The sequence below is a fragment of the Python bivittatus genome, unplaced genomic scaffold, assembly GCF_059951505.1.
Source record: "Python bivittatus isolate LINGU-HERP-01145 unplaced genomic scaffold, Pbiv_v1 ctg000020_np1212, whole genome shotgun sequence".
In the NCBI taxonomy this organism is placed as follows: Eukaryota; Metazoa; Chordata; class Lepidosauria; order Squamata; family Pythonidae; genus Python; species Python bivittatus.
Genome location: NW_028277030.1, coordinates 122988927 through 123003887, shown reverse-complemented (window position 1 = coordinate 123003887; position 14961 = coordinate 122988927). Strand labels below are relative to the sequence as shown.

Genomic DNA, 14961 nt, shown 5'->3' with positions numbered 1-14961 from the left:
AGAACTAACTGGCCTTTTTTCAGTTTAGGAAATTTTAAAAATTAGATAAAACGCTGCTGATTGTATTGCAAGGGCCTTCTAGGACAGATACATTCTATTCATTCCAGCCTCAGGGACCAAATAGTACAGAAGGGGGGGGGTTCTTTAAGGAACAGAACCTGCTCCCTATATTGATGTACAAAGTAGTATGAGACACCATCATCCACTACTGCAAATGAAAGTAATTTCTCCACTATGAGAACTGTTTATATCAACCATTCCCAAGATGTTGTCGTTCAAGTGTATTGGGGCTACAGCATTTATAATCCGATACATTTGGAGAACTTGATGGATCTGATGAGTTGCTTAATTCTTTACCTGACGTGAGGCTGCAACAAAGTGAATCCACCCATCATCCAAGGAAACAACATACGCCCCCTTCTGGAGCTGCATGTTCACACGGCCTCCTCCAAACAAGATCAGTGGATACACGGACACCATGCTGCAATCTCGAACAAATATCCGGCTGGTTTTTACCATTTCATGGTACACCAAGTAGGGGCTATCAAAGCGCTTTGTCTGAAATACAGAATTCCAAAGAATACCCATGTGACATTTCAAACAAAAACAAAAACTTTGGTTCCACAGATATCACCTGTATTATACTGTATGCCTGCCACTTAGATATTGCTAGCAAAAATTTGTTTGTGCCAGCATAAAGTGACCAGACCTGAAGAGGACATGGAGGTGATATCTGAAGCCTCTAGACAGGCTTCACATGGATGTAGTAAGCTGGAGGAGAAAGGAGAGAAAGACATCTGTTTGTGTTGGTGCCTATAAAAATATCCAATAGATTTCAGCAAGGCTTACAGCAGGCAATTGCACTACGGATTACCAAATACTATGCATGCTGTTCCTTCCACGAAGAAGCTTGTATATGCTAGAATAAGTTTGGGTAGAATATTTACTGACTGGAGGTTAGAAATTACCTGATAGTTTACAGAGGATGGGTGAATGTGAACATAACCTTGGTTTTTTGTAGTAAACAGCAATGCTTCAGGTTTTGGATTAATTTTAGCAGTCTTCTGATACTTCCTTTCTGGTACTTTTATCTAAAATGGTAAATAAAAATTGTGAACTGAATACTCACAGGCAATCCCTGTTCGTTTCAAGAGAGATGTATAGAAGAAGAAGTTTCTACCAAACCGCTTTCTTCTACCAAAGCAGCATGGACATACTGTGGAATTTAAACGGAAAAGGGAAAAAACCCCACAGGGAATAACCCCCGCCCCTCCCAAAATCTATTCCAAACCTAGTAGTAGCACATGTAAAGCATATATTACAAAGCTTCAGCCTGGATGATTTTGTTTGACAAGGTAACTGGGCCATCATGGTTGTGAGCATGATCAAAGTATGTGGAAGCAGTCCAAATCCAACCCATCCCTGCAGTCACTGCATGGCATTTGGAAAGCAAATTGCTCTAAGCATCAGCTGTTCATTTCTAACATAATGTGCTTCAAGGACTGAGATGATGGATATCAGCGTTACCATTTTTCCCTCCTGCCCCAGCAGTCAATCCCTATTGTGTCAGTAACCACTTCTCTTTTGTTGATACTTTCTCTTCTCTGAGCCTCAGCCAGGTCCTCTAATCTGGAACTTGCCTAGAACCACGAAGCTATAAACACAGACTGGTCTTGCAAAGCAATATCATTCACTAACTAACCAACCACTGTCCCCACCTCAATCCAAAACAATAAAACTCCAGTCAACTTTGCAGTGCTGGATTCTGAAAATATGCTTTAGGTTCTAGTTTCAAACTTTGGTTGGAGAAAAAGAGCCCTGCTGAGAATTAAAAGCATAGTTAAGAGATTAGTAACACTTTGCCTATTCTGGAAGATTGGAGCCCTAGGTTCCAAGCAGAAAGGAGTCATGAAAAGGTCTGAAGAAGGGTGGGCTGCCAAGCAGCAAACAAGCTACATACATTGGAGAGTTAGGAACTAATCTGACATGAAGAAAAACTCTAACATTGGCATTCAGTTTTATTTTCTTTACTGTTAATATATAAACATGAATAGAAGATATATATGAAATAAAATCATGAATTTTCCTGAAAGCCTAAGAGACCAAAATGGTTTTAAGTCTGATGTTTAAAGTTGGCAACAGCTTAGCCAATTGAAGGATGGCACTTCAAAGGAAGTTCTTGTATAAATTTCCCCTTTAAAAAACCCCATGCTATTACAAGCAGTCCTGTTTCAGAGACCAGAGACAGGAAAACAGATATAAATACTACCAGATGGTGATTACTATTATATGCTTACCTGAACTACGTTTGGATACATAGCGGCACATAACATGGCTGATATCAACTTGACATTCTCTGCATTTGCATTTGCCTGTGACACAGATTACATACTGTGAATTAAGAGTATGAGGACTGTCACTTGTGCAGGTATCATGCAGCAAATGGCAGGAAATCCTGAGTATTTCAGGTATCATGTATGTATCTTTTAAAAGAGATTTCTCAATCTTATGATTACAGAGATACCTTTGAAAATAAGAAGGTAGTGCATATCATCACTATGGGGGAAGCATTCTAGACCCTATCATATGAAGCAGCCTTATGCAGAGTCAGACCACAAACCAGTAAAATCCTCTGTGACCTGCAGTGGGTTTTTAAAGTTCTCTGTTGCTTCTTTCTTTCCCACTGGAGGTAGCAGTGACTGCAACTGGGACTTTGTGAACACAAAGTCCCAGGTGCAATGTGCTCGTCCACTGCTGCTTGTACTCTGATGATACACCTCCCTTGGGCATCAGTTACTATATGTGCTATTTCCATTTTAGAGCTTTTAAAACACGCACACACATGCACACACACACACACACACACACAAAGAACTTAAAGAACAAATATTTTAAAATTTCTAATTTTAAAAATACTCAAGTTGAAGGACCAGAATATTTATCTTCACTCTCCTGAAATTTATAAATATATCAGTAGGTCTTCATACAGACTGCTTCTAAATTATCTGTTTTCCTATTAATCACATCTTAGGACTGATGAGTAATCTACAGATGAATTCTAATATTTTAATTTTTGTTTTTGAATTTTCTGAGATTTTTGTACTATCCAAAAACATACGTCAGCGTGCAATTTTAAAGTACCAAGCTGCCTTAATAATGTTAGAATTACAAAGTATCATTAATATAAACAGGGGTACATCACTAATGTTTAACTATGTTATATATGTAAGTTACAAGTTTTCTCTTCAATTACTCTGCTTCATCAACCCACCAGATGGACCAAACACAATGTTCACACTAGAGTGAGAATCTTCTAGCTGAGGAATTAAAAAGGATTTTTCACACAATACTCAAAGATCTGGAAAAGCATCTTCACTCTAGAAAGGAAGTATTCCAGAAATAATCAGTATAGTTACATGGGAATTAGGTAAAATATGACCATCTTTACTTAAGGAGAGTGGCTGAGAAGGAGAGGAAACACTGAAAGATAGGTACAAAACTTAGCAGATTAAAAAACTTCCACTCCAGTTACCTCTTCTCCTGTAGCTTCAAGAACACCATCCCCTCCTTGAGAAAATCTCTGCTCTATGTCTCTGGCTCGGAGCCCCTCTTTCACAAACCCAATGTCAGACAATAGTTCAGTAAACTGCCTTTTTAAGCGTGCCATTTCCTACAAAATGGGAGAGAAAGATATCTTTGAATGATGAATAGGATTTTAAAATAGCATTCTAAATAACAACTAGTAACTCTTTTATTCTAATTATTAGGCAGCTTCTTTTCCTCAGGCAAAATGGGCCAAAAAGGAGATTTAACTGACTCTGAAAAGTCAAAAATTGTAAAAAGTCTTTCAGAGGGATGCAGCACTCTTGAAATTGCTAAGATATTGGGGCGTGACCAGAGAACCACCAAATGTTTTGTTGCAAATAGTCAACAGGGTTGCAAGAAACATGTTGAGAAAAAAAGATGCAAATTAACTGCCAAAGATTTGAGAAGAATCAAACGTGAAGCTACCAGGAACCCATTATTCTCCAGTGCTGTCATATTCCAGAACTGCAACCTACCTGGAGTGCCCAGAAGTACAAGGTGTTCAGTGCTCAGAGACATGGCCAAGGTAAGGAAGGCTGAAACTCGACCACCACTGAACAAGACACATAAGTTGAAACAGCAAGACTGGGCCAAGAAATATATGAAGACAGATTTTCCAACGGTTTTATGGACTGATGAGATGAGAGTGACTCTTGACGGACCAGATAGATGGGCCCGTGGCTGGATCAGTAACGGGTACAGAGCTCCACTTCGACTCAGACGCCAGCAAGGTGGAGGTAGGGTACTGGTATGGGTTGGTATTATTACAGATGAGCTAGTTGGACCTTTTCAGGTTGAAGATGGTCTCAAAATCAACTCCCAAACCTACTGCCAGTTTTTAGAAGACACTTTCTTCAAGCAGTGGTACAGGAAAAAGTCTGCATCTTTCAAGAAGACCATGATGTTTATGCAGGACAATGCTCCATTGCATGCATTGAAGTACTCCACTGTGTGGCTAGCCAGTAAAGGCCTCAAAGATGAAAGAATAATGACATGGCCCCCTTCCTCACCTGACCTAAACCCTATTGAGAACTTGTGGGCCCTTCTCAAATGGGAGATTTACAGTGAAGGAAAACAGTACACCTCTCTGAACAGTGTCTGGGAGGCTGTGGTTGCTGCTGCACAAAAAATTGATCATCAACAGATCAAGAAACTGACAGACTCCATGAATGGAAGGCTTCTGACTGTTATTGCAAAGCAGGGTGGCTATATTGGTCACTGATTTTTTGTTTGAAATGTCAGAAATGTTTATTTGTAAATTTTGAGTTGCTTATTATTCTTACTTTAACAGATGAAAATAAACGAGTGAGATGAGGGAATTTTCATTTTTCATTTAGTTGCATAATAATTCTGCACACTAATAGTTTCCCAATAATTGTGCACACATAGATATGCTCCTAAGAAAGCCAAAACCTCACTTTTACTTTCTTAAATATTCAGGTTTGAGGTTTATTAACATTTTGGATTGACCGAGAGCACTGTACAGTGGTACCTCTAGTTACGAACGCCCCTCCTTACGAATTTTTCGAGATACGATCAGCTCCGGCCCCAAAAATTTACCTCTACTTGCGAACTCCGCCTCGAGTTACGAACCGGATCTGCGGCCATTTTCCCTGCTGCCACGCGGTCGCGGCTTCCTGTGGGCGAGATCGTGGTAGCAAGGAGACGTTCGGTGAGGCTTGTGGTATGTTTTGTGGCGTTTGGAAGGTTTTTGGTGTGCTTGTCAGCATGGCTCCAAAGAAAATGCAGAGCAGGCTGGCAACTGACTTTAGACAGGTTTTTCCCCAGAACTGAGCCTGCAGCTAAGAGGCAAAGAAGAGAGGAAACCCCTGAAGGAGATCTCCCCGATGTCCCTTTGGAGGGGGACTCTCCCTCCAAACAATAACTGCCTCCCCACCCCATTCTCCCTCTTCATACTGTGCTGTACTGTACTTTTTTTCAGGTTTTTGAGGTTTAAAAATAAAATGCATATGTTTCAGAACTGTTTAGCTGTATTTACATTGAACCTTATGGGGGAAATTTACCTCGGGGTGCAACCAAATTCGGAGGGCGGATTAGCCGTATTTACATTGAACCTTATGGGAAACTTTACCTTGACTTGAGACCAACTCGAGTTGCAACCAGAGTCACGGAATGGATTAAGTTCGTAACTAGAGGTACCACTGTAGTTGTTTAATAATGAAATTCATCCTCAAAAATACAACTTGCCTAATAATTGTGCACACAGTGTATGTGTATGTGTGTGTGTGTGTGTGTGTGTGTGTGTGTGTGTATAATAAAAAAACATAAATATATGGTGAAAATATATACATAGTTATTGGGTCTCAATATGTTAGCTCCTGTGATGGAATGGACTTATGAAGGCCAGGCTCAGGGAGATAAGCACGTTCTTAGCCCCCAGCAGGAGCATGGGAAGTTCAAGAAGATGAGGCTGGCACCTCCCTAAGGAATTCACGGTATTGTGGCTGCCTGGCATGGGAACTAGGGTTCAGTCTGGGGAGATTTTCTGTCTGGAGGTTGTAGCTAATAAACGCAACAGAACTGTATCTGCATTGTCTCCTGGAGTTCTTTGGGCTGAACCTGACAGCTCCCAACTATAACCATATGTGACTAAAGGTGGTGATTTCTGAATTATTTCTAGTCAACCTTGATGATCTTCAGTGGTTTCCCAAAGGCTCGTCAATGTGAAAATCAGTAACAGCAACCAAAATTCATTACTTGTATTATTTCATCTTGTCTCTTCCCAGCACCTTTTTTTACAACATGCACCACACTGGGTGCTTTTTGAAAACATATTCGCACAGGGAGCAACAATGAGGTACAAAGGAGGAGGCTGATCAGCCATATGAATTGAATATGACTTCTACATAAGTGCAAATTATCTATCTTTTTTTTTCCTGGAACCATATAGTCCACCATCCAGAGCCATATGCATAATGAAATGAAATAGAATAACAGCATAAACAAACCTGGCCTAAAATTGTTCAAGTTATGTACAAGGGAAAAAGATATGGCACAACAAGAAGCAGGTAATGGAATAAATTATTTTACAGGGTTACCAAAACACTTCTATAAGTAAAAATACAAAATAAAAATATTTTATTTTTTACCTGAAGAACATTTTCTGATAAAAAGTTTTGTCTGCAAAATGTGTAACTTGCTTGAGAGCTCTCTTTTGAAGAACGGCACCACCCCTAAATTTAAAATATCACATTACTATTTAATCCAAAAAATACAAAAGGATATCAAGATGTTCTACAAAGTGAATTTCTTATCTCTTACCTTATATGCTTGGAGGACAGCCAGATAATCACTGTTTCCTATGGAAAATTCCAGCTTTTTCTTGAATGCCTCCTCTTTTTTGTCCCATGGAGAAATCTTTATAATTGATAAAAATGCTCCATTACACAGCTAATATATCTAAAATTAAAATTCAGTCTGAGTTGTATAGAATTTATCTAAATCCTATGCATAAATAGGAATGAATTACAGTAGAACTTCTCAAAATTGGTGGTGTTAAGACCCTGTAAAATAATACATTAATTGACTGCCCCCATTAATAAAACTGTCAGGCTACACTTGACCTTAGCCAAAGGCCAAGAAGCACTACCCTCTGCAGTCCTGTGGGAAATTATAAAAACACCCCTCTTCAGCAGCACATGCCCATGTGGGGATGGCTCTGTGGAGTCCATAAGCCACATGCTTATGTTGCTCTCTTTACAGGGAATCTCAGAAGACATTCATCTACAGGTAGTCCTTGGGTAACGACAACTTGTTCAGTGACTGCTCAAAGTTCTGATGGCATTGAACAAGTGGTACTTATGACCAGTTCTTGAAGTTCTGGCTGTCACACCATCCCTACAGTCATGAGATTGTCATCTGGATGCTTGGCAACCAGCTCACATTTATGACTGTTGCAGCATCCCACAGTCATGAGATTTGCCATTTGCAACCTTCCCTGCCAGCTTCCTGCAAGCAAAGTCAATGGGGAAGCTGGCAGGAAAGGGTGCAAGTCATTCCTGCTGCTTTTTCTCCCGAGGAGCCTGCTACAGAATATGAGATCCTAGTGATCTTGTACTCTGTAGCATGCGTAGTGCCCCCTCCCAGCCCACACGTAGTCATGCGATGTCACAGCAACCCCTCCCCAGCCCACACACACTCGTGTGATGCCACAGCACACCCTCCCCAGCCTGCACACACTCATCGCAGCACCTCTCTCCACTCCTAGTACTCACTCAGCCCCTGGCCTGCTTGAGAGCCACCTGGGACTTGCAACCCAGATAGCTTCCCCATTGACTTTGCTTGTGAGAAGCCGGCAGGAAGTTGCAAGTCACAGTCACATGAGGTCCTTGCTTAATGACCTGCAATTTTCACTTAATGACAGCAATGGGAATTGCCAGGATTGCTGTGCTAAATGATGCGGTCATGTTACATTGCGCTTTACAACCGCATCACTTAGTGATGGAAATTCTGGTCCCAACTACTGTTATTAAGTGAGGACTACCTGTATAAAGATTAAAATTTAAAGAACCACCCTGGCAGAGAGCACCATGCTTATCTGTCACTTCTTCTATCTGACCAGGACTGTCATGTATCTTTTCAGGTTGCTCAATTTTGTGCCTCTATTTGTTCTATTTGTCCCACCTATAACTAAAGACCACCGTTAATACTGGTGATCGTCACTGATATTTGTATTATTGTTATACTAATTTCATTATGTAATTTTAATGTATGTTATACCAACTTTTTAGTCTTATCAATAATTTTAACTGTTTGTATATCTATTTAGTGTTTTCTGGCAGAGTTTTCTGGCCTAAAGATGGTAATAAAGATTTGTTGTTATTGTCAGGCTGCATTTTGACAAGGCTTCCCAAATAAACAGGCAGCCCAAGCATGGCACCTTTTCTACTTCTTGCAGGAGAACACAATCCATCATGACAGAAGGCAAGCATGGGCTGTCCAGACAGGTGCACAGGCTCAGTGCCAGGACCCAGTGTGATGCCTCCCAAAAACACACCCAGAAAGAGCCACCCATGGAAGAAGGGGAAGGTGAGACTAGGCAAGAACACCTCAATCTTAGCTAAGCTGGTGCTTAGGAGCAGGTTGAGTCTATTGCAGGAGCTGCTATGAGTGCAAAGACTATTGAAGGACAGTTCTACATCCAATACTAGGGGCTCAGTGAAGGCTGCCCATGTCCAGATAAAGCGGGACCAAGTATGGCCCTCTCACTTGAAACTGCCACAAACCACAGTTTGGGAACCCTAGATTATCATAATAATACTTACAAAAGGTGACTTGTGAGCCCTGCTTGCTGCTATTGTTAGTGCAGGATCCAGACAGCGAAAGATGGTGCCAAGGAGCATTAATTTCCCAACCCTCACATCAACAGGCAAGGAAGCCAAATGATGCCCCAAGGGAGTAAGGTTTTCATCTGATGTTAAGGCTCCTACATCCTGCAACCGCATCTTTGATGCATTTATAGATTCAGCTGTCGGTGGCTCAATAAGTTGTGATAACACTAAATGAAATCCATGTGTGGAGAACATTTCCAAAATCTTTATTCTGGAAAAAAAAAATGTTCAGTCAAAGCAAATTACCAGCACCCCAGTCTGCTATTTGGTGCATGCAAGGAAGTACAGAATTATAGAGAGTGAGAAAATGGCCTTGACAGAGATATGCTAGATCTGCCAGTGCAATGGTGTGTGTATGTGTGAAACATCTTTTACATCCACAACAGACAGGTAATACTCGGAAGTGGCTCAGACACCTCTTTAATTCATTGAACTATAAAAAGGAGGAGGAGATACAGCACAATCAGACTTGCAAGATTCTGTCATTATAGCTAATCTCAATAAAAGTAGTCTTAGCCTTCCTTTGGAGTTGATTTCTTGTTCTGGTCTACCCAGTGAGGTTGACAAGAATCTAGCATACAATTCCTCCATTAATTTTGAATGTTCTTACTTTGTTCAAGATACAAAAAGTACTTTATGCTGGTCTAGGACCGAAATAAAATTGATTGATTGATTGATTGACAAAAAATACTTATTTCTGATTGCTTCTTGTATTTGGGGCAATTTTTTTCCATTTCCCAATGTTCCAGAATCTAACCCCACCCCCATAGGCTTAAAATCTTATTACCTGTGACTTCATTATCCATGGTTGAATGCTGAAACATGACCTTCACAAATACAGGTAGTCCTTGCTTAACGACCATTCATTTAGTGACCGTTTGAATTTACAAGGGTGCTGAATGAAGGGACTTACAACCCGTTCCTGAAGTTAAAACCGTTGCAGTGCCCCTGTGGTCATGTGATTGCGATCTGGGCCCTTGGCAATCAGTTCACACTTACGACTGGTTGCCAAGTTCCCTGCAATTCTGTGATCGCCATCTGCAATCTTCCCTACTGGCTTCTCCAGAAACTCAATGGGGAAGTTGACAGAGAAGGTTGTAAGCTGCTGCTGTGTGCCAAGAGGACTCCTTCTCGACTCTGGAGGCTGGCTGAAAAAGCTCTGTGCCAAAATCTCTGGAGACTGGCTGAAAAAGCTCCAAGCTGAAATCCAAGCAAGATTTTGGCATGGAGCTTTTTAAGCCAGCCCCCAGAGAGAAGAGGGAGTCCTCTCGACTCTGGGGCTGGCTGAAAACACCCATGTCAAAATCCAAGCAGGATTTTCAGCCATGGAGGATTTTCAGCTCCAGAGTGGAGAGGTTTCAGAAACCTCTCGATTCTGGAGCTGAAAATCCAAGTGGTCTGGAGGCCCTTGTGCACCCGACCCATACCGCACCCCCGCATACCCTTCCTGACCCTCCCATGCACCCCCTTGCTCCCTCCCCCACCCAGCAGCACCTGGGGCTTGCAACTTCCTGCTGGCTTCCCCACTGACTTGATTGTGGGAAACCAACAGGAAGTTGCCTTGCCTAACGACCCACGACTCTCACTTAACGATGGCAGCCAGGAGTCCTGGGATTGTGGTTGCTAAGCGAAATGTTCGCATGATGTTTCGCTTAATGACCACATTGCTTAGCAACCTAAATTCTGATCCCAATTGTGGTAGTTAAGCAAGGGCTACCTGTAACAAGATCCTGGCAGCAATGGGAGGTGGGGGTGCTTTCACTACCTCAAGTTACTTACTACCTAATTTGCTCCTGTCCTCTAAGCTGTACCCTCAATTTAGCTCCATGTTTCAGAAAACCAAGAAATGCACTGAGCAGATACAACTGAAGAGCATTAGCATAGAAGTTACTGATAAAGACCCCACATCTTCTTTCCTCTCCCTTTGTTGGAGGAAGGAACTCTGTTCACAAGTTACAAAAGAAAAAAATACTCTTTTTTCCTCCTGCTTTCTCTCTTTCAGTCCAGAAACATTGTATTTTATTCTCCATTTCTAAGACATGCCTGTGCAAAAAGTGCTCCCCCTTAAGTGTGCGTGAGAGAGAGAGAGAGAGAGAGAATGCTGTATCCTGCAAGTTTCTTACCTTCTTTGTTATGGCAGGAAGCCTCCAAAATTCTAGTATTTTTTGTTGTGGCAAGAGTTGCTATTCTATTATTCTCTTTCTGCCTTCTCCTATAGCTGAACACTGGGTAATGCAGATAGATTCTTGAAGCCTTCCCCTTTGTCTACCATTCTCTCAACTCCAGCTTCACCTTTTTCTCATTAAATGGAATATGTAATTCTGAATCCCTTGTCTTTCTCTCACTGAATTGAATAATGAGCTAAATTCTCATTCTCACTCTTATTTGCTTTGTCTGCTAGCTTCAAATAACTCATTGTGCTATATTCCCCACAAATTGTCAATTGCTTATTATCTGATTGTCCTTATAACTCTTGTTTTATTTGATAATGTTTATTGATTGATTATTAATTATGATTTAATTTGGGACACTGGAATGAATAAATCTGTTTAATGGCCTATAGTATTAATGTCCTGCCTAAAGAAAAGATGTTTCTGCCAGCTTAGAGCTGGAAATGTTCTGATCACTGGTCTCTTGCCACTCACAGTAAGCTACTCAGGAAAAATCAGGCAATCAACTTGCACTTTTACCAAGAAGCAAGCTACTAAGGGGTAGAAGTAAGGATTAGGAAGAAATAGGAGAAAACAACTGAGAACAGAAAATTTGTATTTACAAGATGAACCAACATGATGTGTTGAGGTTTAGTTGGAAAATACCACAATATTTTGCAAAATAATTACTTACCTGAGACAAAGCTGTTCCAAAGGCACTCGATGTATCTCAGGCAACTGCTGCTTTAAAAGGCGATGTTTATAATGATGGCTACTGAAAAGATGAAAGCAAACCCCAGAAGCTACACGGCCTGCTCGTCCTTTTCTTTGCAAGGCATTGGCTTTAGACACATATGAATCCTCCAGGCTTTCCATGCCCTTGCTTGTATCATATCTATCAGAATGAAAATACAGAACTGTGTTTGCAGTATTACAGTAGATGATAGGTCATGAGTTAGGAAGTATAACATTGAGTGTGGTGCTTCTAGGTAATTGTTTAAATCTTCTGCTAAACTATGGTTTTATTTATAGTTTGTGAAATGAGCCACAAAGGTTCACATAACACAATAAGCCAAAGTTGAATTACATTATAGCTTACTACGATATATGAACCAGGCCATTGTTTTACAATCTTTATCCTTATTCACAAACATGCTTTTTAAAAAACAAATCACTGCTTGAAGATTTACAGTCTAAAGTTGATCAACGCTAGCAAAAAACATAGCATCCTTATAAAACATTACAAACCATCAATTAAAATGTTACAAGTTTCTCTTTTAAAATGTTCACAAGAAAAAACAGGAAAAAGTATGTCAAGAAAAGAAAATCAAGTGAAATGTGAATGTAACAGATACTGCAGAATTACCTTGACTTTTGCAATCTAAATCCTGTTTCCCAAAACTAGAATATGAATACAGGTAGTCCTCGCTTACCTACTGCCTCGTTTAGTGACTGTTCAAAGTTATGACAATGTAAAAAAAAAAAAGAAAAACAGCTTTGCGACCAGTCCTCACATTTAAGACCTTTGTAGCATCCCACAGTCAAGTGATCGCCATTCAGGCGCTTTGCAACTAGTGCACATTTACAACTATCACAGCATTATGTGGTCACGTGATCGCAATTTGCATGCTTCCCACCCGGTTTGTGACAGAGTTAATGGAGAACGCGGAAGTAAAATCATAAGCTACAGTCACATGATGTTTCACTTAACAGCCACAGTGACTTGCTTAATGATCATACGGGAAGTGATGTAAGTCCGTCACGGTCATGTGATTATCCACTTAGTGACTGCGGCACTTAGTGATGGAGCTGCCGGTCCCAATTGTGGTTGTTAAGTGAGGACTACCTGTACTGCATGAACAGGTCATTTCTGCGTGGTTTATCGTCCTGGGTTCTTATCCAGTTCCTCCCCCAGATTCTCTAAATACCTTTTTTCTTTCATCTTTCCTGAGTCAATCACATAGACCACATCATTAACAGTCAGGGACGTTTCTGCAATGTTTGTGGATATGATTATCTTGGTGATGCCAGGAGGAGGCTGGAGGAATACAGACTGCTGCTCTTCACTGGAAAGGGTTGAATGGAGAGGATACAGAATGCAGCTAGGAGAAAAGATTAGAGAACAGGTGCGGAGGATTTTTTTGTGAACATTTGTTTCATCTGCATATTACTTTTTTCACATAACCAAAATTGGGAAATTCCCATTCTTCTTTGGAATACACCTCTGATTTTTTATGCTAAATGAGCCACATCAGTGATTGATACAATTGCCCATATATTGATAGGATGCTTGTATTACATATACTCTTCAATACCATCAATACAGTATTTTGGAAATGGCACCTCCAGCAACAATGTTTAGTATGCTCTTGGGGAAAGTTCAACCTTCTCTTTCAGAAACAAGATGGAGAAACATATATGTTATATAGCTGCATGCACAGAGAGATTGAACCCTCTAAGTTTAACCAAAGAAACATGAAAGGTAGCACTGTACATACATCAACTTCGCCAGTTTGGTGCCCTCTTGATATTTTCAGCTAAGTTTCCCCAGCCCTGGTCACTGACCATGATGGCTGGGCCTGATGGAAATTGAAATCCAGAACAGAGAACAGCTATCTCAAAGGGATTATCACTAGTAAGAATGATGAGCCCCTTTTGTGAGAGACGACTGTTTTGTGGTGGTTCTCCTCTTCCCTTCAAGGCCAATTCCAGTTGATGCTAAGGCTAAGTTGGTAGCTGATGGAGAGGTCTAGCCCTAGCCTCTGCTTTACAAGATATTGCAGGGTTCTATTCTCTCCTCACTCCTTTTCAATATCTACAAGAAGCTGCTGGGTGAAATCAGCCAGTGACACAGGGAGAAGTATCATCAGTATGCTAATGATACTCAGTTGTACATCTCTGCCTGGGCCAACCAGGTGATGCTGCTCAGATTCTTACCCAGTGTCTGAAGGTTGTGATGATCTGAATGGGAAAGAACACGTTGCGGCTTAACCCTGACACAACAAAATGGGTATGGGTCCTGAAGCCTCCCAGATCCAGAAATTTTCCATCTTCATCTCTAAATTAGATAGCACTCCCCCAGGCAGAGTTGGTGTACAATTTGGGAGTCCTCACAGCTCCTGCTTGAGGAGGTGGCAGCCATGGCTATGAAAACCTTTGCACAAATTCATCTTGTGTACCCACTGTGCACATTCCTGGATCAGGAGACCTTACTCACAGTCACTCATGCCTTTGTCACCTCCTGTTTGGATTATTGTACTCTGTTCTACATGCCCTTGAAGTGTATTCAGAAGCTGCAGAATGCAGTGGTGCAGGTGTTTTGGCCTCTCCACTGTACACCCATGTAATAGTTCTGCTCCATGAACTGCACTGGATCCCAGTGCTGTTTTGGGTATAATTCAAGGTGCTGACTATCACCTATAAGTCCTACACAGCATAGGGACAGGTTATTTGTAGGACCACCTGTCTTCAATTGCTTCTGCTCATCCCACCAGAACTGACAGAGTGGGCATGTTCCAGGTCGCTGCCTTGAAGCAATGTAATCTATTGGGATTCAGGAGATCTGCCTTCTCTTTGCAGCACCTACCCAGGTATGATTTTAACATGGTTAAAGTACTAAGGAATAAACTAATATACATTTATCAAGCTATTGGTTCAATAACCAAATTCCAATCATTTTGCAGCACAATTCTGAAGCCATTACTGTATCAGTGTCATCTTCAAAAGTTCTACTTAGAAGCATGGAATATTACTGTACAAGCATTCACTAACAGTGGCTATATTCCAGGGCAGAAGAATAATGGTGTCTGGAGAAGAAAAGTTATCTGATGTTTGAATAAAATGCCTAAATTCACTGAAGAGACTAAAATATCCGT

At 41.0% G+C, this 14961-nt stretch overlaps 1 protein-coding gene across 5 annotated transcripts in view; it reads right to left on the bottom strand.

Annotated features, from left to right (window-relative positions):
- DHX57 (DExH-box helicase 57) overlaps window positions 1-14961 on the bottom strand; it is a 39003-nt gene that overhangs the window by 2784 nt on the left and 21258 nt on the right. For 3 of the 5 annotated variants that reach the window (XM_088148747.1, XM_088148755.1, XM_088148771.1), the window contains 9 exons: window positions 13015-13188; window positions 11781-11981; window positions 8871-9147; window positions 6868-6963; window positions 6696-6779; window positions 3533-3670; window positions 2298-2372; window positions 969-1091; window positions 358-558 (listed from right to left, as the gene is read on the bottom strand). In XM_088148747.1, the coding sequence (XP_088004873.1) occupies window positions 358-558; window positions 969-1091; window positions 2298-2372; window positions 3533-3670; window positions 6696-6779; window positions 6868-6963; window positions 8871-9147; window positions 11781-11981; window positions 13015-13188 (1369 nt within the window). Of the gene's footprint in view, window positions 1-357; window positions 559-968; window positions 1092-2297; window positions 2373-3532; window positions 3671-5145; window positions 5223-6695; window positions 6780-6867; window positions 6964-8870; window positions 9148-11780; window positions 11982-13014; window positions 13189-14961 lie in introns of those variants that run through there. The other 2 variants (XM_088148764.1, XM_088148780.1) reach the window with 2 other exon arrangements.